We start from the raw sequence: 22,464 nt of genomic DNA, 5'->3' as shown, positions 1-22,464 counted from the left end.
TTTACCACCAAAGTACAGAACAACTATATAAACCCTATAATGAACACTTCAGAAACTTTTAACAAAGAAATGCAATAAAGAAAAACCCTTCCATAATGATTATACAAAATAAATTTTAACATAGCAGAAAATACAAATTTCAATCTCAATACAAAAATGATTTAAATAATATACATTTAATGTATAGTTACAATGAAAAATAATGTTTAAGAATAATACATAAAACTGCAAACAATGAAATGCAAAATAACCCTTGAATAACAACTCATGACATAAGAGGAAGCTATTCTTTAGATGAACTAAAGATAGATAAATTAATAACTTCTTTTGCTCTATGACAAATGAAGAACAAATCAGCATTAGATCAAAAATTAAGCCTTTATACATTAAATAAAATTACTTCTAAAAAAATTTAAAAGTATATATAAAATAACACTTAATAATACATACTAAACAAATTAATCTTTTGAAGAAATTCAGTACTAACATAATGATTATTCTTCAATATTAGGGACGGCTAGGCTTGGTGGCTTTCTTAAAAATATAAATACTTTAATAGGAAACAGAACCGTTTGCACGTTTTATTCATTTATTCCAAAAATCTGACTTGGTGCGAAATTAGAATCAAACGGTATTCTAACCCACGTCTCTGGAGAATCGAAGGTTCCAATCCTGACAGGTTCAGTTTTTACATCTGGTTATTTCGGTTCTGAATAAACTAATGTTCAAAATAAGCAGTTAATCATAAATACAAACTTTAAGCGTGTTCTCAGTTTGTCTTTTATCGTTTCAATATTAAACTTTAAACGTCCATACGTTATGTTGTCTGTCAGAACCAAAAGGAAACAGCTGTTTCACTGTTGACTTAACAGTAATCCTCTCAACCTGTCTTTACTGTATTAAGATGTAATTAACTCTGTCACATATCTGTAAACCTAACCACATATTATTCTCTGTATGTGGTGTAAAACAAACCGAGGGAAGTATTCAGCCAGAAAACTTAAACAGAAAACAAAGTTCGAGCAGAGTCTGTCTTCACCCAACTGATTAATTTGTCGGTTACGACTATCAAAGGTTGTACGTCACAACCAGTTTATCAATGTTCAGAATAAGAAAACATCCAAGTGTGTCTTGCACGTTCATACAGCATGAAGTGTATGTGTGTGTTTCTGGTTCTATCCTTGGCTCATAATTCAATTAGTTTTAAGCCTAACGCAAACATACGGTGCCCAAGCCTTAAGTCGTTCATTATTTTTTTGTAATTCAAAGATTTTATTGTTACGGGGTCGCTGTAACCAATTGACTTCTTTCAGATTTGGTCCGGCATGGCCAGGTGAGATAAGGCGTTCGATTCGTAATTGAGGGTCGCGGGTTCGACTCCCGGTCGCACCAAACATGCTCGCCCTTTCAGCAGTGGGGGCGTCATAATTGACGGCCAATCCCACTATTCGTTTGGAACGTTGTTTCAATTCTAACACAGTTGTTCCTACTCATTACACTTCTCCCTTCGTAACTCGAAAAGAAAAGAAAACATTTATTTAAGTTGTTACACGGATACTGCCATAACTTGTCTCTATAATATTAAATAGAACATAATACAACATTTACACTTTACTGTAACTTTACCTTCTGTGGATCGTTAAAATGTGACACAGAGAAGCCCAACACCAAGAGACTGAAATGGGTGAGAACACTTATAGATTATATTAACAGTACCTTGATGACAGGTGTACAATAACAGGAAAACTGTTGGATAAGCCAAGAAAACGCGTAGATAAAAGAAGGAACACCGGTAGATAAAGACACAAAGACTAAGAGGTAAAGATAGACAGGCTGATAGATAAAGATAGGAAAACAGCATGATAAAGATAGGAAGATGGACAGGTAAAGACAGCTGAACTTTTAACACATTGAAGCACCTCTTATTGTTATTGTTGATCGGTTGTGACTGATGAACAATGATTTTATTTATTTTTCGTCTTAAAATAAAAATATATAAAATAACTAAAAGGTCATGAATAAATCTGAGGAATGTGAAAAATTAAAAACAGAGCACTTTGCAACATATGAGATCACAAACAAAATGTTAGAATACCAAAAGAAATGAATACAAGGTTAGAGACTTGGAACTGATTAAATATCCAACTAATAAATAAATTCACTAATGGAAGAAAGCATGAAAATATTGATGTTGAATTTGAAATTTCCTATGGAACACGAATCTTAATGACCAGGTGAGAAACGCCAAAGAATGCAGCTGTCTCTATCTTTGGCCCACAAATCACGAGGAAGGAAAGACAAATAATCGTCGACACCCTCCGCAATAAAGATGTTGTTTAAAATCATATCGAACAATGTAATCGACGATCATACTTATAAAGCACCCTCAGCCGTAAAAAAAAAAAAAAAAAAAGGAACGTCTTTAGTATCATGGTCGCTCAAACTTTCGACTTTTCAATTGCTTAACCCTCAAATATGGAGAGAAGAAAAACAAACTGAATGTTGCAGGCCAGGGTCACCAAACTACGGCCCTCGAGGTAATTTTGACCGGCCCGCCAGCAGCTAGCCGCTTGAAATTAAAATGTCCGACTGTCATAACAAAATAAATCACACCGATGGTCGCTTCAAGCTGACAAATACAAGACGTTATGATAAAAAGAAACAAGGCTGTCACGCGCATTTTTAACCAATAGGAAAATTCTTCTTTCGTCCTTGCTGCCCGTTTATTCATATCGAGGCACGTATCTATAAAAGCATTAGGATTTCGAAAACAAGTACAGACTTAACCCTCGTCCCATCGACTCGTCTTGTAAATTCAGCGGGCTTGGGTTACCGCTTCAGCAAGCTCATTTCTCCTAGTAGTCTGGTTATGCGCTTTTCAAAACTCGTTCTCAGGTAAGTTTCGTGCCAAAGGTACGTTTCAATATATTTTGTTTGTGCGTTCTTGGACCAGTACAATACTTTTCTCACAGCGCTCTGTGTTTTTTTATTTTCAGACCCTGTTTTTTTTTCATGACTGCTTTTAAAAGAAGAAAAGTGGACTTTGAGTGTCATGCTTTCAATGATGAATGGGGAGAAAACCACTTCTTTGTGGAAACAAGAAAACAGAAAGCTACTTGTGTGATATGCACAGAAAGTGTTGCCGTTTTAAGAGAGTACAATCTTTGGCGTCACTATGAAACAAAACATCGATCAACATATTTGAAATTTTCAGGAAGTTCCGTTCTGAGAAATTTGAATCCATGATACGTGTTTTTGAATCTCAAAAGAATCTCTTCACGAGAAAATTTGCTGAAAATAAATCTGTCACTCGTACAAGTTACAAAATAGTGCATAGGATGGCAGAGCGAGGAAAACCTTTTATTGACGGCAACTTCAACAAAGAGTGTATGACGGAAGCAGCAAATGAGCTGTGTCTTGAAAAGACAATTTCTTTAAAAGTATCAGCCTTTAGCAACTTCAGTTGTACGGAGAGCAGAAGAACTTGGAGAAAACATCGCATTACAGATACGCCAAAAAAGCAAGAAACTCCCAATGGTATTCTCTGGCACTGGATGAGTCTACTGATCTTTCGAGTGCGTCACAACTTCTCGTGTTCATTCGTGGAGTTAATTTGGACTTTCAGATCACGGAAGAGTTGGCATCAGTTTGCAGCACGCACGGAAGAACAAGTTGAGAAGACATTTTCATGGAAGTGCATAAAACTTTGCAAGACTATAACCTTCAGTGGAATCAGCTTAGAGGTGTTACAGTTGATGGAGGAAGAAACATGGCTGGAGTAAAGACGGGTCTGATCAGGAAACAGTTGGAAGATCTTCAACTCTGAAGCACTCTGTTCATACACTGCATCATACACGAGCAAGCACTCTGTAGAAAAGACTTAGATATTTCTTGCGTACTGAAACAAGTCATTTCTGCAGTGAATTTCATTCGGGGTCTTGCACTTAATCATCGCCAGTTCAAGGTGTTTCTTGAAGAAATTGATTCGGATTTATGTGACTTGCCTTATCACACGGCAGTGAGGTGGCTCAGCCGCGGTAAAGTCTTGTCTCGTTTTTATAAGCTGAAAAGAGAAATATATATTTTTTTATCGAGAAATATAGAGCCGATCCACTTCTGTCGGATCCAACTTGGTTGTCAATTTTGGTGACATCACATCCCACATGAATGAATTGAACTTGAAACTTCAGGAGGAGAATAACTTTGTTTGTGATCTCTATAGAATCATTAAAGGATTTCGGAGAAAGCTGTCATTGTTTGAAGCACATTTGGAAGGAGAAAACCTCTCTCATTTTCAGTGTTTCAATGAGTTTCATGCTGGAATCACAGAAGATGTTAACCTGAAGTTTCAGAAAAAGATTATTGGTGATTTAAATAAGCATTTTTTAGAGAGATTTTCGGATCTCGACAGAATCGAAAGTGACATTCTCCTTTTTCAAAATCCTTTTGATTGTGTCATTGATGACGTGCCAATGGAACTTCAGCTGGAGGTCATCGATTTGCAAGGAAATGACGTGTTGAAAGCAAAGCACAGAGAGAGACAACTTTTTGTATTTTACATCTGCACACCTGAAGATGATTTTCCAAAGCTGAAGCAGTTCGAATCTGGTATGACATCAATGTGCGGAATAACTTATATCTGTGAACAAGCATTTTCAAAATGAAGTGTGTGAAGTCGGTACTTGGATCAAGGTTGACTGATGAACATTTGAAAGCAATTCTAATGATTAGATATAGCAATTCAGAACCGAAAATTGAAGATATTTTGAAAGCCAAACGCCAATTTTATAAATCTCACTAACTTTTTTGCGGCTTAGTGAAATTCAGATGTGTACTCACTATGTGCGATGTGACAATTGCTTTTGCTAATGCCACCTTCTTTGACAACCTTTTAAATAAATAAAATGTTGGTTGTATTTCTGTTTGTTTCTAGCTCAGGGTCTCCAAACTTTTTTCACAGGGGAAAGATTTCTTGGGAATAAGAAGCGCAAGCCGCATGATCATTATATTCAATACTCACAAACAAAACGAAAACGCTCTGTAAAAGACTTAACACAAAGTTTAGGATACCACATTAACCACGTGGGAGTCGCATGCAATACACACATATAATAAATACAAACAGAAATACAACCAACATTTTGACTCGAACAAAATAATTATGACACACCTACACTCCCGGCAACAGGCCTAGTTACAAGGCAATAAAAGTTAAACGAAAGAGGTCGGAGAAGGCGTAGCTACACATTAATCAAAATATGTTGTTTTAAAAAACGAAATATTACATTTTCTCTTCTCTTTTAATCTTCGGTAAAACGTTCCTGATTTCCTTATGAAAAACAGAGTTATACGGCAGTGATTATACTTTTAAAATTTATTGTAGAAATATTTGTATACACAAACTTGAGAGTACGCATACAATATTCACGTGCTTGAGTAAAACGTATATTTACAATAATACACATTACGACGTTTGCTCACGTTTGTTGTAAAAAAGTTTCTAATACAAAACGCCCGTTAAAATCACCAGTAATTGTTCTGAAAGACACTACAATATGATTGTTTCTGCTATAACACAGGTTGAGCTCTAAAAGACACTCTTTTGTTGATATTATTTGTTGGAGTGTATTAAGAATAATTATACTGTTCTAGACGTTAAACTAAACAGTATTGAGTGTTGGTTCGTTTTTGAATTTCGCGTAAAGTTACTCGAAGATCCCTAATTTAGCAGTGTAAGACTAAAGGGAAGGCAGCTAGTCATCATCACCCACCGCCAACTCTTTTACCAACAAATACTGACCGTTACATTTTAACGCCCCCACGGCTGAAAGGGCGAGCATGTTTGGCGCGACGGGGATGCGAAACCGCGACCCTCAGATTACACGTCGCACGCCTTAACACGCTTGTTGAGTGTTACGAGAGTTAATTCAAGGGAGTGACATTGGTTATAAACCTGTGGGGCGTGGAGATCATAATTATTGCTGTAGTCTTCAACAAAACAACTTGTCCCAACCGAAAGTTAGTCTGGGTTTTTCTACACAATATCTTTTATGATCACGTTAAACTTCAACTTCTCATACAGAAATGAAACGGCGGTACGAAGCAGAAATCGTTGAGACAGTTTTAAATTTGACCTAATCTCGAAAAGGAAATCTTTACTGTGACGCCACCTTTCTCGAATGTCATGTTGACCTGATATAGTTTTATCTTTGACCCAATTTCTGATAGAAAATCTTTATTGTGGAGCCACTTTCTCGAATGTAGTGTTGACCCGAAATATTTTATCTTTGACCCAATCTCTAATAGGTAATCTGTATCACCGCACCACCTTTTTGGAATGTAGTGTTGACCTGAAACAGTTTGATCTTTGACCCAATTTCTGATAGAAAATCTTTATTGTGGCGCCACTTTCTCGAATGTAATGCTGTCCACATTAACTCCATTATAGAAATAAAGTACTCTGATTCTTATATTAGATTTCGCGATCGTGCCAAATGGTCAAGATGCGGTTAGATTTTTGATAAAAATGTTTCTAAAGTTCGTCAAAAAAACAACAAACAAACAAACCAAAAAACGAATTATAGAAATAGCCGACTTTTCCCAGTGTTGTCAAATAAACATACACCTAAATTTCTTTAAGCTTTTGTAATTAAACAGAAGATAAACATCTTCTGCGAAATAAAATGCGCATGTCCGAGGTTGTGTCGTGCGTGTACAACCACTGTTATTGATATTGAAACTCTCTTTTGAGCTATCGTGGTTTCTCGGCAGACAATCAATTCACTTTTTCGGTCATTTTCTTCTTGACGAATAACTTTCTCCTGTACGTAACTAAACATCCTTTCTTGTCCTTTAGGAGCAAGAACTGTGAATAACGTCATCCGTGACCGAAGCAATTTTCAATATAATTTCACATTCTAAATATTGCTCTTTAAACAGTAGCGTGAGACGTGTGAAACACACATATTGCACATAAACCATTAAAAGATATTTATCGGATTTCCGGTGTCAAAACGTACTCTACCGTCTTGTATAAGAATAAAGAAAACTGTGCCAGTGTATGAGATTGATGATCTAAGTTTTATCGTATAAATAACACAAATGACATCAGAACACAAAGTTTTGATATACATGCAATTTATTTACAATATTTTAATGCAATATAAATGTAAACAAAACACACCGTATCTAAAGAAGAATTCTCTTCCAACATTTGTCTTTACTTAAGTACATTTTTACTCTTATGTGGCTCGCTCGTTCTCTCTGGGCAGGACGTGATTTAGCACTTAGCGTGTTGGATTGTGGATTCGTGGTTCGCATCCCATTGCAGAAACAAATCGCGCAAACACTTTGTGGTTTTCAGTATACCGTAAGAGTGATGGTTAAATGATGTAATCATAATAGTCTGAAAACAGATGGTCAAATGATGTAATTATAATAGTCTAAGAGCTGGCGCCCTTGTGATTTGATTATAATAGTCTAAAAGCTGACGGTCAAGTGATGTAATTATAATAGTCCGAGAGTTGACGGTGGGTGTTATTGAGCAGCTTCCTTCCCTCTAGTGTATCAGTTGAAATCTAGGGGCGGTTGCTGTTACATAAATATTCGAAACAAATAAACTAGTGTTTATTTACTTTAAAATTTTCATTCACCCTAACGAGTGATTCAAATTATTATTAAAGGATTATGACAAGTACATACTTAAACACAAATCTGTTAAAAAACTGAAGTTGTATCCAATACATCTAGGTGAATATTCACTATTTTTCAATGATGCACACATTTATAACAGTAAGTACTAATTCATAAACTGAAGTTTTCATTAACTTTAAAGAATTTTCCTTTGAGTTAATCAAATAACTTTAGTGTACTCTTTGTTACAATCATTTCAAGAATTTTTTTCTGTTGATAATTTGACAGCACACTTAAAAAAAACAACTGACAACCAACGTATATTGACACTGATAAAAACAATATAGATGACAAATTTTGAACTAAAGAAAGGAAGGTTAAGATAAATTTCCTCTGAACAAAATTTAGTTCAAGATCTTTATTAAAAACAGCTTCTTTTTCACTAAATCTACTTAACAATGATTTAAAAAGTGATGACCAGTGTAAAAATTAAAAACTTTAATTCCTGATTTATCATTATTTTAAAACACTGGAACTTAATATTGTGGAGACACTAAAACAGTTCAAAGAGTAAACATTATCTTAACAATGGTGTTTCTGAAACAAACTCTGAACACAAGTTTGAGATTCATACACAAATGACAAAGTTGATAACAATTTGGAACAGATTGTAGCATTTGTTGTTGATCTGTTAACACTGTTCAAGTCTTGTTCTTTAGAATTCTGATGGCAAGTCACCTTGAACAAGGTGCAGGAGCAGGCATATTACTTCATTCTGCAACTCTGGAATGGTCTTCCACTTCTATAGTATCATCTTCACAATGTTTGGTTCTACCTGTGTATTCAGAGATTCTCCTAAATCAGAAAAAAAAACAAAAAAAACGTGCTCAGTAATAATAGTAGAAAACTGAATATGAAATTACATTTAATAAATTGTGAAACAGACTTCAGGGAAAGGAACAAAACTATCTCACAGCACCAATGTCATTAAAAGAACACACTGTAAATATAATAATCAATTTACATTTTCTTTAGTTTTACTTACACAGTATTTCATTAAGTGTGTGTGTGTGTAACATAAGTGTTTATTTTGATTTCCTGCAGTATTCTTGTTCTAAATTCAGATTGGCTCCCGAGACCTAAAAGGTTGCCGACACCTGTTCTAAAAGATACGTGAAAGATTTTAAGTACTTATAAACATTCAACAAAAGAAAACGTCAATGTTATAATACAAGACAGTTTAAAACTGTTGTCACCAAGATGGTGTAAACATTAAGTATATAAACAAAAATAAATAATTTGTTTAAGATTTAACAAGGTTTGACCTTTGAGGTTGCAATATATCAAATGTTAAGTGAAAGAAGAAATTTTCTAAATAACATAGACTTTTGCAAAGTTTAAAACGTACTTGTTCTTGTGGCACATATATGTATGGAAACTGTATTCCTGTTGGACTTCATTGACCATAGATATTTGATTAGATGTTATTATCAACCTGTTCACTTACCTCTTAAACAGAAAAAAACTCTGCCTTGTTCAAATTTTTAAATATTACCAATCTGTGAAATGATGTTCTAAAATCATGGTGTTTCTCTCCTTCCAAGATATTTTGCTCTTTTCAGTTCTTCTTCAATAATCACATCATTGACGATGTGATTTTCATGTCTAATCTGTAGTTTCACAGACTTTGGAATGTCTGGTATTAACCAACAAATTAGAGTTGTCATGATGAATACAAGACACTAAAAAAAGGAAAAACATAAGTTTCACTGGAGCAGTTTTAAAACATTATCCTTTACATAACACTGTTTAACCAATACAGATTATAAAACTTTATGAACAATGATTAAATCATGAAGTCTTCTTAAATTACTAATGAGCATGTACAGTCATTCAGAACAGTATCAGTGCTACATAATAAGAAAAACATTCTACTGGATGAACAGAAGCCACAAAAAATCTAACACTTATAGAATTGGGTAATAAAAAGGATAGTTTATTAACAAAAATGATTAATCAATCCATTTTGTGAAGGATAACTTAGTAAATGTTACTGAAACTTTTAAAAACATTCTAGGATTGTCCTGGCTGTATTAAAATGTATTACCTTTATACTCTATTTATGTTGCTTCATTAAAACAACTGAACATAGTTATAATGTTTATACATTTTCAGTCTCAGTAAATGTTAAAAGTTTCCAACTCCCTTGAAGTTAATTTAATACAGCAATTCTCAACTGGTTCTGTGGGTTTATGTACACCTAAACATATATTTAGCTTCCTCAAAAAAATTTAAATTACAAATAAAAGGTGTTTTAATAAAAGCTATTCACACTTTATATTTGTTTTGAAAACTTTGGTTAAATAAAGTCTCAGGTTAGTTCTACAATTAACATTTAAAAATATTCTATCTTTTGAAGAAAGAAGGTTGTATTTTATGTCCTTAAGTGAAAGCTACTGTTAATTGATTTATTTTAGTATAAACTAAAATAAACTGCAAATGTAATTAAGTTTAATCAAAAATAAGATCTATAATTTGAAAAATTGTTTCCAACCACAAAATAGAAACGAAAACCAAGCGAGCTGTAGCCAGCTGCCAATATAACGTCTTATATTCATATTTGTTGCTTGCTGTTGGGGCTCTCTATAGTCTTGGTACCTGAAACCATGAAATAAAATGACCTTAAAATAGAAGCCAGCATTTTAAACAACTTATTTTATAGTGGATGTTTTGCATTTCATAAAATTTTAACTATACCTTAAAATTGTACTCAGACAAGTTTTTAAAAATAAAGTTAACTTTCTAACTTAAACAGCTAAGTACATTTTGTGCTCTTATATGAACAGCAATATCCAAGTTTGTTAGCAATATCAAATTGTTAGAAATTAATTCTATAGTTTTCTTCCAAAAAGTTCCTTTGAAATCCTATTGAGTGAGGAGATGTTGTTGGAATTTTGTGGCTCTGATGTCTGGGAAATATTAATAGATTTGTACCAACAGAAAAGAAATAACATCATCGAAGGGTTTACTCTTCAAATTCTATTGTGTTTTATTTAAACAATATTTGTGTATCAATCCTGAAATACAGTCATTGAGAGAGTCGATGTAGTTGATTCAAATTTTGCTGAAGATAAAATCAGTAAAGTTCTCTCTCTTGAAGATGTATAACTTTTTACTGCACATAAAACAGAATCTAGAAACAATCCTTTCATCTTCCTCGGAGAAAATGTATTAAAGTTTTGTACAAATGTTACTTCTTTCAGAATAAAAAATAAAACTGATGGTGAATGTTATGAAATCTCTTGTGATTATTTTTAATGTTTATAAAAGGATAATAAAATTTCTGTTTAGTACTATGAATAATTATGTTACATTAAAAATATTGCATAATGCACTTGAATAGAATTGTAAAACAACTGTTATTTCTAACTAACCTACAATTAGGTTTATAAAAAAACAAAAAACAAATTAATTACTACTCAAAGCAACACTTTTTGTCGAAACCCATCAGGCTAGCTTCGTGAAGTATTGGCTTTGACTGCCGAAACAAAAGAAACTTGCCTGATTTATGGATAGAATACACTTTTTTATTAGTTATATAAATACAACCAATTGTCCAACAGCAATATAAATGAGAATTACACAAATTTCTTGAAAACAGAAGATAATACAAGGATTTGTCATTTGGGTTGAAATTTTATATTCTGAGTTGTTAGTATCTGCTATATATATGTTTCTAATTGGTTGAACAATCTTAAACCCTCACAAGAGGAGAGAAAAAAAAATATTTGTAAATGAAAAGTCAGAGCATCACCAGATTGTGTAGAGAAGTATATTCATTTTTAACTTAAGAATTAAATCTTATGTAATACTAATATTTAAGTTATAAAGTATCTTGTTGTACCAAGTTTAATAATATGTATTATTTTAAGTAGTTTAATCAACCCTTTATTGTCTCCACCCATATATCTACACATGCTAGATATCACCTACAGCATTATATATGCACATGCCAAACATCATTTCAATCCATATGTCTATGCATACGAGACATAACCTTCATCGAAAGATCTACGCATACCAGATATCTTTTCCAATATGTCTGATCATGCTAGACATCATTTCCACCCATACATTTAACATGATAGACATCATCTGTACCCATCTATCTTTGCATGCTAGGCATCATTTCCACCAACTTATACATGCCAAATGTACCATGTTGCATTCAACTGCCTTGAATCTGGTTCATTGTGGTAAAATGTTGTTGCAATGATGAAAAATACTTTCATGGATGATAACTTTGAAACTAACTCAATAAAATGGTTGTACCTTGCACAATTTGATATCCCATGTCAATAGGGTTAAAGTTTGAATCTACGTAAAACGGTTGTAACTTGTTCACTTTGATGTCTCACGTCAGTAGGGTTAAAGAGACACCACACTGGTTCTTAATCACACATACATTGTTTTCTATGCTCTGTTAATTTGAAACAATAAAACAAAATTAACACTTACTTGCAGTATTCCACACTGGTGTCAGGTTCAGAAAGAATATTCAAATCACCAGGAAAGTCACTGATGTTGAAATCTGACAGAGTAAAGTTCAGAAATCCATTCAGTGACCCATCTGGTGAAATGAAAACTTTATAAAATGTCTCCTCTATAAAACTTGATGTAAAGGCAATAATTAGTGCCTGAAAAGTAAGAATATAGAATTAACAGTTCAGAAAATAACACACTTTCTTTCACCTTAAATAATATACTGTAATATTATTTAGTTTGATTGTGTAAGAGCAAACATTATTAAGTTTCACACCATTAAGTATATTGGACAATGTAGAAGAAAATATTCACAAATGTAAACGTCATAGTACACAGTTAACTGGGTTTGACATTGTGGATTATAATAAAATTCACTGTGTTAAATGTCTATTGCATCACTAACCATGCTTGATAGAACAGAAAATAATAGCACTTTCATCTTAAATTTCTTATGACATTGTTACTTTTTTATATTAAATGAACATCAATTTACTATATAGAATTATTATACTATAGAATTCCAAAATAAAGTAAAACACTGTACTTCAAGTGATCAGAAAGGTAAAAACAATTTATTGTTTCTATTGACATCAATATGTAATACATTATAAACTCCTGTCTCTTCATAATAGTAACAATTAAGTTTTATATCACATCAAAATTGTGATAGATCAACACCATGACAATTCTTCAATGCACAAAATTTCGTCTTTAATTAATAACAACCAATGGTCAGTAGGTGTAAACTTGTAAACTGACTCACAAAAAAGAAATCACATCAATGTATTTTATAAACCCACTAAAGGTGCTTTAGAAAATCACTGCAGAAAGAACACAAGTACACAGAAATTCTAAAAGAGATCATATTAAGTTACAGTTTTGGAACTGACCTATACTTATAACATTAATTACATTAATTTAATAATCACCTTAAACATCAAACGTTTCTCAAAATAATTTCATAATTTAGATAAAATTTGAAAGGAAATGCAAAGAGTTTATTTCACTTATAATGATTCTTAAGGTGTCTCACTCTAATATCATACATGCGTATGAAGTATTCCTTTATCACTGTAATCAATGTATGTGATATTACTAACAGTTAGTATTAAGTACAAGTACAAACATTGCTCATAATTCTCTGTACTTACATTTGTGATGACAGAAATCTTTCCAACAGAATTAAGAATTCTGTACCATATTCCTATCAAAATAGAATCAACCTATTAGGATAACTGGAATATATTTCAATAACTTTACTGTCTAATCTTTTTATTATTTTTTTTGCTTACAAAACAATTCTCTTTCATTAACATTACATTCATGTATAGAATGGATTATATATATCTCAGCTAAGTTATGAATTAATACTTATCACTAAAGACTAATCAGGAGTTATTAATTAACTCTAATAATTCTTCTCTGTATATTTAGTGTAAAAAAAATCGAGGTTTCAAATAAAACAAACTTCAAAGTATGAATATTAGATTACTTCACTATCTGGGTAACTAGAAATGTCATAACGAAAATACCTGAAAGGCTAAAATCCAAATATTTCTTACAACTGATTGGTTCACACATGACTGTCAAATGATTGTTATTATTTACTAATGACAGTCCTCACTCAGTTAATGGAAGAGTGTTTGTATGTCACAAAGAAGTTGGGTATCACAACATTATTGTCTACATTTTAAGAGCTTCAGACTGTGATTTCTAACAGATTTACCATGATACATTTGTTTTAGTACCTACATTTATTTCAATATAGTTTTCCTTTTTTGCATGTGATGTATATTGTTGGCTGTGTATTGCACAAGTCCCATCTGTTCTTGAAATTTGCAGAAGAATCTCAAGAGTAAGATTTAATATTTATTTATTTTATGAAAACACTAGCATCTTCCAACTTTGGTGAATATTCTAGAAACTCACAATATACTATATAAACCAACATCCCAAGAGCAGGAATAATATTATTAGTCAGTTAAAGTCAGTGTGATATAGGCCTCAGAAGCTATTATTGTGATTAACACTAATTAATCATAAAACTACAAAATTGGGAACCAGGTATGCAGTAGATTTTGAACGTTACAAACCATTCAATTTCAACACATTAATTTGGGATATTATTTTTTCTACAAGGACATTAAATAGCATCCCTGAAAAAGTCAGTTTGTAATCAGTGCAAAGCCATACAAGATAGCCAGCTTAAGTGATGTGTGACAGTCTCAACTCGGATTGAATTTGCTTGTTATGGGCCTGAACTGTCGATAAAATATCGGGTTTTAGATTATATATAAAACTCAGTATTGTTTCTAAAACTCTTGTACCTAAACCCTAATTTGTAATAACTATAATTATAATTTGTGACGTTTTTCTTTTTGCATATTTTAATATATTTGAGTCATAATAGAGAACAGTACATGCCAATCTTTTGAGAAATATCATATTTTAATACATACTAACATTTAAATAACAACTAAATTCAAAGTAGTGATTATTTAGAGCAATAATACATAATGTATGTAACATAATAAATCAGAGACTTGTCTGAAATAAAAAATATGTAACATTGTCAATTTACTTTCTTCTTAACAGACTAAAACTAAACAGCTTGCTGTATTCACCACACTGTGCACTCACCAATGTTCTTAACTCTTTCTGCAACAGGTCGTCGTAAGAGAGTGATAAACTTCCTAGCATCGAGCCTGATTTCTGTGATGTTGTTTATTAAAGCAAATAATGGTGCCAGAGGAAATGCAACCACAAAAATTGTGACAAATCCAAACTGCAACACTGGAAAAGGGAACAAATTACAGAAACGTTTATTAATTGAACTGTACATTTAATGTTTGAGGAAGTTTTTATGATTTAGACAGTTAAATGTATTAATGTAATTCGTGGACTACAATAACAATAATACATGTGGTGACTCCTTGGAAGTATCACACTTTATTACACAGAAATTCTAACCTTATGGTGTTGATTCAGGTCTAAAGGTGGTTGAATACGAGATTTAATTTCTAGTTTAACATGAAAGTCAAGACAGAAACATTAACATCAAAATCAAGTAGCATATTAATAATATTTCATTTAAAAAACAAACAAACTAAAACACAGACAAGGACCTTTAAAATGGCTGTTCCAAAAAATACTAATCATTGAGGTGGTGTAGCTGTTTTACAGGTATTCAATAAATGTTTCCTCTATACATTAAACTGTTCTGAAAAACAAGCTGAAACCCATAACATTAAAAAAAAAAAACTTTGTTTCTTGTTAAATGCAAAGTTGTACGATGTGGAATTTGACCCATAACCACAGCGGGAATCAAATGTTTAATCTTAGCATTATAACCCTTCAGGCTAAGCAATAAACACAATTCATATCCATTTCTACATCATCAAAAACATTCTAAATGCTGCTCCAACTACGTTTTTCACATACATTATTATCATATCACACATTTCATCTTTACTGTTAATTATACATTATATATCTAAAAGTATTTTAAACTACGTTGGAGATACTTAAAATAATTATATTTCATTCATTTCCATAGTAGTCAGTTACTCAGTTAACTACAATTAGAATAACTTGATTTTAAGGCTCTTGAATGATGTACAAACTACAAGGTCATTGTTAAAGATCTAACATTTTTCACAGACATGGAAAAAGTACCATTTTAATCTGTTCAACTTTTTATGTAGAACATATGTATCTATTAATGTAATTATTTTCACATCATTATTTTAAACTTAAGCCTTACCCATTTCAAGATATTCACTAAAAAGACCCAGTTCTTCCTGGTTTATTAAGTTGTAGTCACTCTCCCACTGAGTGGGTGCATGGTTTTCATGAGCACACTGACCCTTTTTATGCACTGACCACTTCTTGTAAGCCCGTAACAGCCATCTAGATAAATACAAAAATATTTTTACCTAGTTTTAAAATAATATCAGTTTTTGTTGTTGACATGAATGTATAAATAGTTTAATTTTTACATACAATCTGACATACTACATGTTTGACTGAACATTAATAAACTATGAATCTTGAACATATCAAAATCACTTTTGAAAAAAAGTACAACAGTTTTAATATCTCAAAATGAGCCAACTGTCATAGAAAATGTTCTTACATGAAATTATTACAATAAATGTCTATTTTAACTAAAAAACTTACGGAACACCCATTTCCACCACGGCGTTAATGAACTGCTTCCCTGCCACAATTATAGCTAACTGCAAAGAGAGTTCAAACAAACACCCTCCTGTTCCACACTAGAAAGAAATGTAGAAAAACAGTTTCAAAATTACTGTGGCAATACCACTTTAAAAAATATCTCAGAAAGGACACAAGACTGAAAAGTACAATAAGATACAAGTTAGTGAGTGAGAGCACTAATAACTTGCCCAGGATCAAATGGTCCAAAAAAATAATGTTTCAAACCTCAAAATTTAAAGAATGTGTGCGACTAACACGAAAAACTTTGATTGATTCTTCATAGTTTAAGTTTCTCATGACAGGCTCAATCCCAGGAACTGACCTAACAATTATTCTGTGCTTGTTATAGTATTACAATGTATTCACATCATTTGGCAGGCTTTAAGTAAACATAAAAAGTTTTTTGCACACCAAAGATTATATTTTTTGATGAAGTATTTTCACTAAAATGTATCTGTGAATACTTACATATGTATAGATGAATAAATAGAGAATTTCTGTTTGCTAGTCTGAATGTTGATTTCCATGTTTAGCTTAAAAATACTTTTCTTAGTCTCAAAAATTTCAAACCTTTTTCTGTAATATCTAAACCTAAATCCTTGTTACTGGTGTAACCCATGAAGCAGTGAAGAATGACTGTCTGGAATGACTTTAAATTGTGATATTAAACTACTTATGTTTATACTAAATAGTTTTATGCTCATAATAGTGTGTGTATGTGTATACACTGTTAAATGTTATTGTTTTATTGCCTTTATAACCCCTAACTAATTACTATTCATGCCTTAATAAGTTGTAAATCATGTGACAAATATGCAGCTCTTGCTATGCTTTTGAATTCCATTATGCAAGAGCTACTCATGAACATTTTTAAAATATTACTATTATTATTAGTTTTTTGTTTGTGTGTTTTTTGGTGTGTTTTATTTTAATTTTGTGCAAAGCTACACAAGGGCTATCTGCACTAGCTGTCCCTAATTTAGCAGTGCAAGACTAGGGGGAAGGCAGCTTGTCATCACCATCCAGTGCCAACTCTTTCACTAACAAATAGTGGGATTGACTGTACCATTATAACGACCCCACGGCTGAAAGGGCGAGCATGTTTGGTGTGACGGTATTCAAACTCGCCACCCTCAATTTACGAAGTCGAGTGCCTTAACCACCTGGCCATGCCAGGCCTATTATTATTAGTAGTAACAGTAGTACTTATTTTACTCAATCTAACCTAACTGATCTAAAGATATTTCTATTTTTAAACAATAATTTCCCATGGCAATCAAGGTTAAATTGAAAGCAAAATATGGAATTTTATTTACAGGAAACATTGCAATATGATAAATCACTTGACAGATGAAAACCACGGCTTTCTATTGGTTTTTAAGTAATACTGAACTGAGTGGCTTAAACACTTATTGGTAATTTCTAATAAAGAGGACGTCACAAGTGGGTGTGGCAAGATAGATTTGATTTCATGTCTCTGGAACCAAATAATATCAAACGCTATGAAAATTATAGTATGCCTTAGTGAAATTATATAATAATAAGTGATTTACATTAAATTTCATTTTCTACTTCTTGGAGGGGTGGTAAATAAATTAGAGAAGAAAAGGCCTAGAGAGAAAATGTTACAATTCTTACACTAGAAAATTCTAGTTTTTTTATTTTAAATATTGCCTTCTGAAAGTAAAATCTTTAAACTTGTATACTATTAAAATATGGATTAAGAGCTATGTTTTCAGAGTTTATTTATTAGTATATCATGAAAAGAAAATACTTTAATCAACTTTTGAATGTAACTCACTAAAACCTTAAGACATGCACAGAAAAAAATGTCTACAGAAAAAGGGTTAATATTGCTATTTTTTCCCAGCCAACAGGAAGTGTTCTTTGAATAAAAATCAAGATTTCATGTTTTTTTACCATGAATTTATGACTTCAGGTCCCAAATACCAGTGCAAATACAGGACTCTTATAGTTATTTGACTGATTGCTATTATGTTATTGAGCAAAACATTGTCTAACCAGGCTTCAGATTGAGCATATACATATTGATAAAGTAGGTCATAGATCAGTGTTGTCTGTGTAAAGTAGATTACCTCAAACAGTGCTGGTTAGTAAGGTCATGTGGGAGCTTATGTACATATATCAAAATGCAGTTTGTTAGAACAAGAAAGAAGTAATTTAGGTATGTTACTTTCTAATCTAAATTACATTTGTCTGTGTATAAATGAATAATTATTACTGATCTTGGATCTTATCTAAGCCTAGATCTATACTACTGCTAGTAGCAATAAAACTCAGGCCTAAACACAGGTCTGAGCAACACTGAATGATATGTGCAAATTGGAGATAGTTTTACAATGCTTTATGTTTAGTGTTGTTTCTACAACACAGTGACAATGCTGGATACTTATAATTTCTTGGGATAAAATTTCAAAAACCAAAAATTCTTTTGAATATGTCTAAGAGACAACTTAAAAAAAGAACATTGGAAAAGAAAATCACAAAAGTCCTTAATTATAGAACATATTTAGTTTTATAGATACAGTATAAAATCAAATCCTATTTGTAAATTTCAACTTAAACTAAGAACAAACAACACAATAATTAATAAAATATTCCCTTCAATGTTTCAGTTACTTTTTAACTTATTATTTAAATTCTTAACTCATAATATCCTTACGTATTTAGAAGTTAATTAAGTTAATGGCCATTTTGGCCAACTGACCACCATTTTGCATACAATCTTCACATGACTATATCAACTTTAAAGACACTTTACAACATTCATGTTTCAATATTACCAGGAGATATAAATGAAAGTCTGAAAATGGCAAGTTGTCTTAATTATTTTGGTAGTGCAAAAGTAAATAAAAAGGTAGGATTTTATAAATAATAAACTGCAAACAACAACATGATGTTATTTATTATGACTTAAAGAACAGAAAAGTGACAATTACATTCCAGTTTTAGTTTCTTAAAAATTACAAGATTACTGAGAAATTAAAAGCCTCTCGAAGGCTTATTTTCTAAAGTTATCTAAAAATAAAAGTTAACATTTTATTTAAATTGAAAATTGTTTCCAATAATACTTACCATCCACCAACACTCTAGCTAGAATCTCACATTGATAAAAGTGTAGGGGGCAGTGCAGGCATGATCCACACACAAAGCATTTGTATAGAACAGGAATGTACCAAGAGAAAAGTGGTACAAGAGTGTGGAAATTACACCCTACCTCTATGAAAAATATGCTCTTCACTTGGAGCTTTGTTCCTAAATCAAAGGCAGAACAGAATATGAATAATCATCAAGTAGGCCACCCCTGACCAGACAGCCAAGATTCTATGGCTCAGGGTTGAAATTAAGGGGTTGTAGTACCTATATCCCATGTTGCTGGCTATGGTTATCAGACCACAATGTTATATGTGTATATATACACACACACTTTAGATACCAACATGTAACCAAAGAATGTTGCATTTGGCACCATCAGAATAACGACACGAAAGTAAGCAACACTTAACAAGTCCAAAAGGTAACACCCGAGGCTAGGAATAATGGGATCCCATATGTCATACTCAACAAATGAACAGAACTCATCTGGTAAGGAATTATGAACATTTGTTTTCAGTCTCTAACCAAGTGGATAAGGTGTATTCTACTTAACCCTGGAATCATGTGGAACCTGCACTCAACCAAGGACTTACAATGGAATTGCTTTAGTTTCAAAATTATGATATAGTGAACCAACCTCCATAAATGATAACCAAAACTGGCACTGATCAAAGAGAAGGGTTTTGCACTCCCCAACTAGATAACTGTATGCAAAATATGAACCAAATTTATGAATAGGTTCCCAGGAAGGCTGGAGCCACTCTTTCTGAAAGATGAAAAAAAACATCTAGAAACCCTAGAAGGAGGACCCCTGACTTTGCCCTCTTCTCCAAGAGTGGTTGAACACACTCAAAAAACTTTGGTGGAAAAGCTCTTGTCTGCCACAGATTCTCAAGCTTCACTAATACAGCCTGGTGTGCTAAAATGCACTGGGAGACCTGAAAAACAGAGCTCTGGAACTGTGCAATAGGGAATCAAGTTCCCTACATTTTTTCAAAGCAAATCAATCACAATTTATTCAATATGAAGATTAGCAAGATCCTTTTTAGCTGTATTCATGAATGTCCATGAGTGGCAATCCACAATAAGATAATATCATCTGGTAGGTGCCTAAATGATCTTACAGGGCACCTCATTTTGACAGAACCTGTTTCATTATAATTACTACCACCAGTATGCAAGTAGTTGCTAGTATCAAGTCAAAAAGAGAAAGCATACTTGCCTCAGAAGCACTCACCCCAGAATGAGATACCATGAAAATAACGGGACCCTGAAAAAATAAAAGAGTATATGATTGAGGAAAATACTCATTTCTGGTAAAAGCTTAGCAGATGTGGTAAAAAAATATACAGGAAGTACTGGGACACCATCAGAAGAGAAATTGGCCAGATCATGTAAACAAAAAGATAGGAGTGTAATAGAAGTATTCCACATACCAGCCGACACAATGTCTTCAAAGAACCACTGGACCGAGCAGCTAATGACACTGGATATTGAGAAATAGCTACAATGTCAACAGATGTTAAGTATGTTTTGGAATTATTATACGGTACTATGAATAAACTGTGTACAAAAAGAAAATTTAAATAACAGTTTAACATCTGAACTTTTATAAAACAAAAAAACTGACAATGTTATACATACTTCCTCTTGTCGATATCCAAACAATGAATTGTAATGTCCTGGATACCCAACAAACCTGTTGCATCAAAAGATAAATTTTAACATAAACAACTTTCTTCACATGTAACATAAAGATAAAAATAAAATCTAAAAAAAGTCAATTCTGTATTGATGAACTATTCACACTTTCTCCATTGTCCTTTTTCATTTTAAGTCTCCTAAAATCTCAAAGGTAAAACCACAAGTTTGTGGGTAATTAAGCACAAAGCTACACAATGGGTTATCTGTACTCTGCCCACCACCAGTATCAAAACCTAGTTTCTACCAATGTAAGTTTGCAGACATACTGCTGTGTCACTGGGGTAAGAAGTACAAGTTTAGGACATTTTTAAAAAATAAAGAATTCTATGCCATTTCAATAAGTTATTATTAAAATTTCCATGACCATTTAATTCACTGTAAGCACAATAAATGTAAAAAACATTTTAGCTTGTTATATTTAGACTTGTACATCAATAAATTATATTATTCAGCTAAAACATTAATTTTATCTGCAATATTTATAAATAAAGGGCCCTCATAATGCTAAGTTTATTTTTAATGAACAAAAAATAATGTGCTTTCAATATTTGATTAGTTACCTATAATCTGAATTTGAAAGGGAATACCCTTTATTATGGTGTTACAAGTTTGTTTTTATTGCTTAAAACATTTTTCTTACATATGAATTGTAATAATATCTTTGTATTAAAAACTAAAAACCAACAAAAGTAGAAAAAAATGAACACATAAAGGTAAATACAACAGTTTAGCACATTGCTTCAACAACTTAATCTACTTCAACCTACACATGCAGACATTAAAATGTTTCAAAAATCATGTTACATGTGATTTTTAAACACTTCTATGAACAGTAATAAGTTAGTCTACAAAACAACTTGAAAGATTAGTTTTTATAACTATGTATTATCAGCTGTCTTTTAGTACCATTTATTTTGAGTTCACTATGTTTCTTTTTTTCATTTCATATTTTAACACAAATTACTCACCTTCCTTTAAAAAATGCAATGTAAAAAACTGATGAATAGTAGTTGACAAACTTCAACATGTACATCTTCAAAGTCAAACTATTTTCATAATCACTTTGAGTGCGATGTATTTCTATATACAATATTTCAGAACAGTATTTACTATTTTACAAAATGAATATTAACATACAGAAAAAGGTTGACATAAATAAAAAATGTTTGATAAACTACCTTAACACTAATGACAACCAATTGATAATACTATTAAACTCCTCATTTAACATCCATCATGTCAGAG

General features: G+C 32.1%; 1 protein-coding gene and 1 long non-coding RNA gene across 4 annotated transcripts in view; both read right to left on the bottom strand.

The window, feature by feature from the left end:
• The window catches only part of LOC143242950 (uncharacterized), a 157,163-nt gene that overhangs the window by 104,609 nt on the left and 30,090 nt on the right, over positions 1-22,464 (bottom strand). The gene's annotated exons all lie outside the window — the stretch shown is intronic.
• LOC143242943 (anoctamin-7-like) lies at positions 7,121-22,338 on the bottom strand. Of its 2 annotated transcripts, XM_076486555.1 has the most exons (9): positions 22,188-22,338; positions 21,160-21,214; positions 16,357-16,454; positions 15,941-16,086; positions 14,818-14,970; positions 13,329-13,381; positions 12,151-12,329; positions 8,678-10,290; positions 7,121-8,487 (listed from the first exon to the last, which is right to left on the bottom strand). In XM_076486555.1, exons 1-8 carry the CDS (start codon positions 22,250-22,252, stop codon positions 10,161-10,163), a joined length of 879 nt encoding a protein of 292 aa, XP_076342670.1. In that variant the 5' UTR covers positions 22,253-22,338; the 3' UTR covers positions 7,121-8,487; positions 8,678-10,160. The 2 variants fall into 2 exon arrangements, with proteins under 2 accessions (XP_076342670.1, XP_076342671.1); XM_076486556.1 differs by lacking the exon at positions 7,121-8,487 and having other exon boundaries at positions 10,187-10,290; positions 12,151-12,223.

Source organism: Tachypleus tridentatus, unplaced genomic scaffold (assembly GCF_004210375.1).
Source record: "Tachypleus tridentatus isolate NWPU-2018 unplaced genomic scaffold, ASM421037v1 Hic_cluster_2, whole genome shotgun sequence".
Lineage (NCBI taxonomy): Eukaryota > Metazoa > Arthropoda > Merostomata > Xiphosura > Limulidae > Tachypleus > Tachypleus tridentatus.
This window is presented reverse-complemented; position numbering and strand designations above follow the sequence as displayed.

What these genes read in the sequence shown, in the direction of transcription:
- LOC143242943 (XM_076486555.1), bottom strand. Translation starts at nt 22,252, where the DNA reads ATGTACATGTTGAAGTTTGTCAACTACTATTCATCAGTTTTTTACATT. An exon ending in ATTGCATTTTTTAAAGGAAG is followed by an intron (nt 21,215 to 22,187) that starts GTGAGTAATTTG and finishes TTGATGCAACAG; the next exon opens with GTTTGTTGGGTATCCAGGAC. An exon ending in ACCAGTGTGGAATACTGCAA is followed by an intron (nt 10,291 to 12,150) that starts GTAAGTGTTAAT and finishes TCATGGTTTCAG; the next exon opens with GTACCAAGACTATAGAGAGC.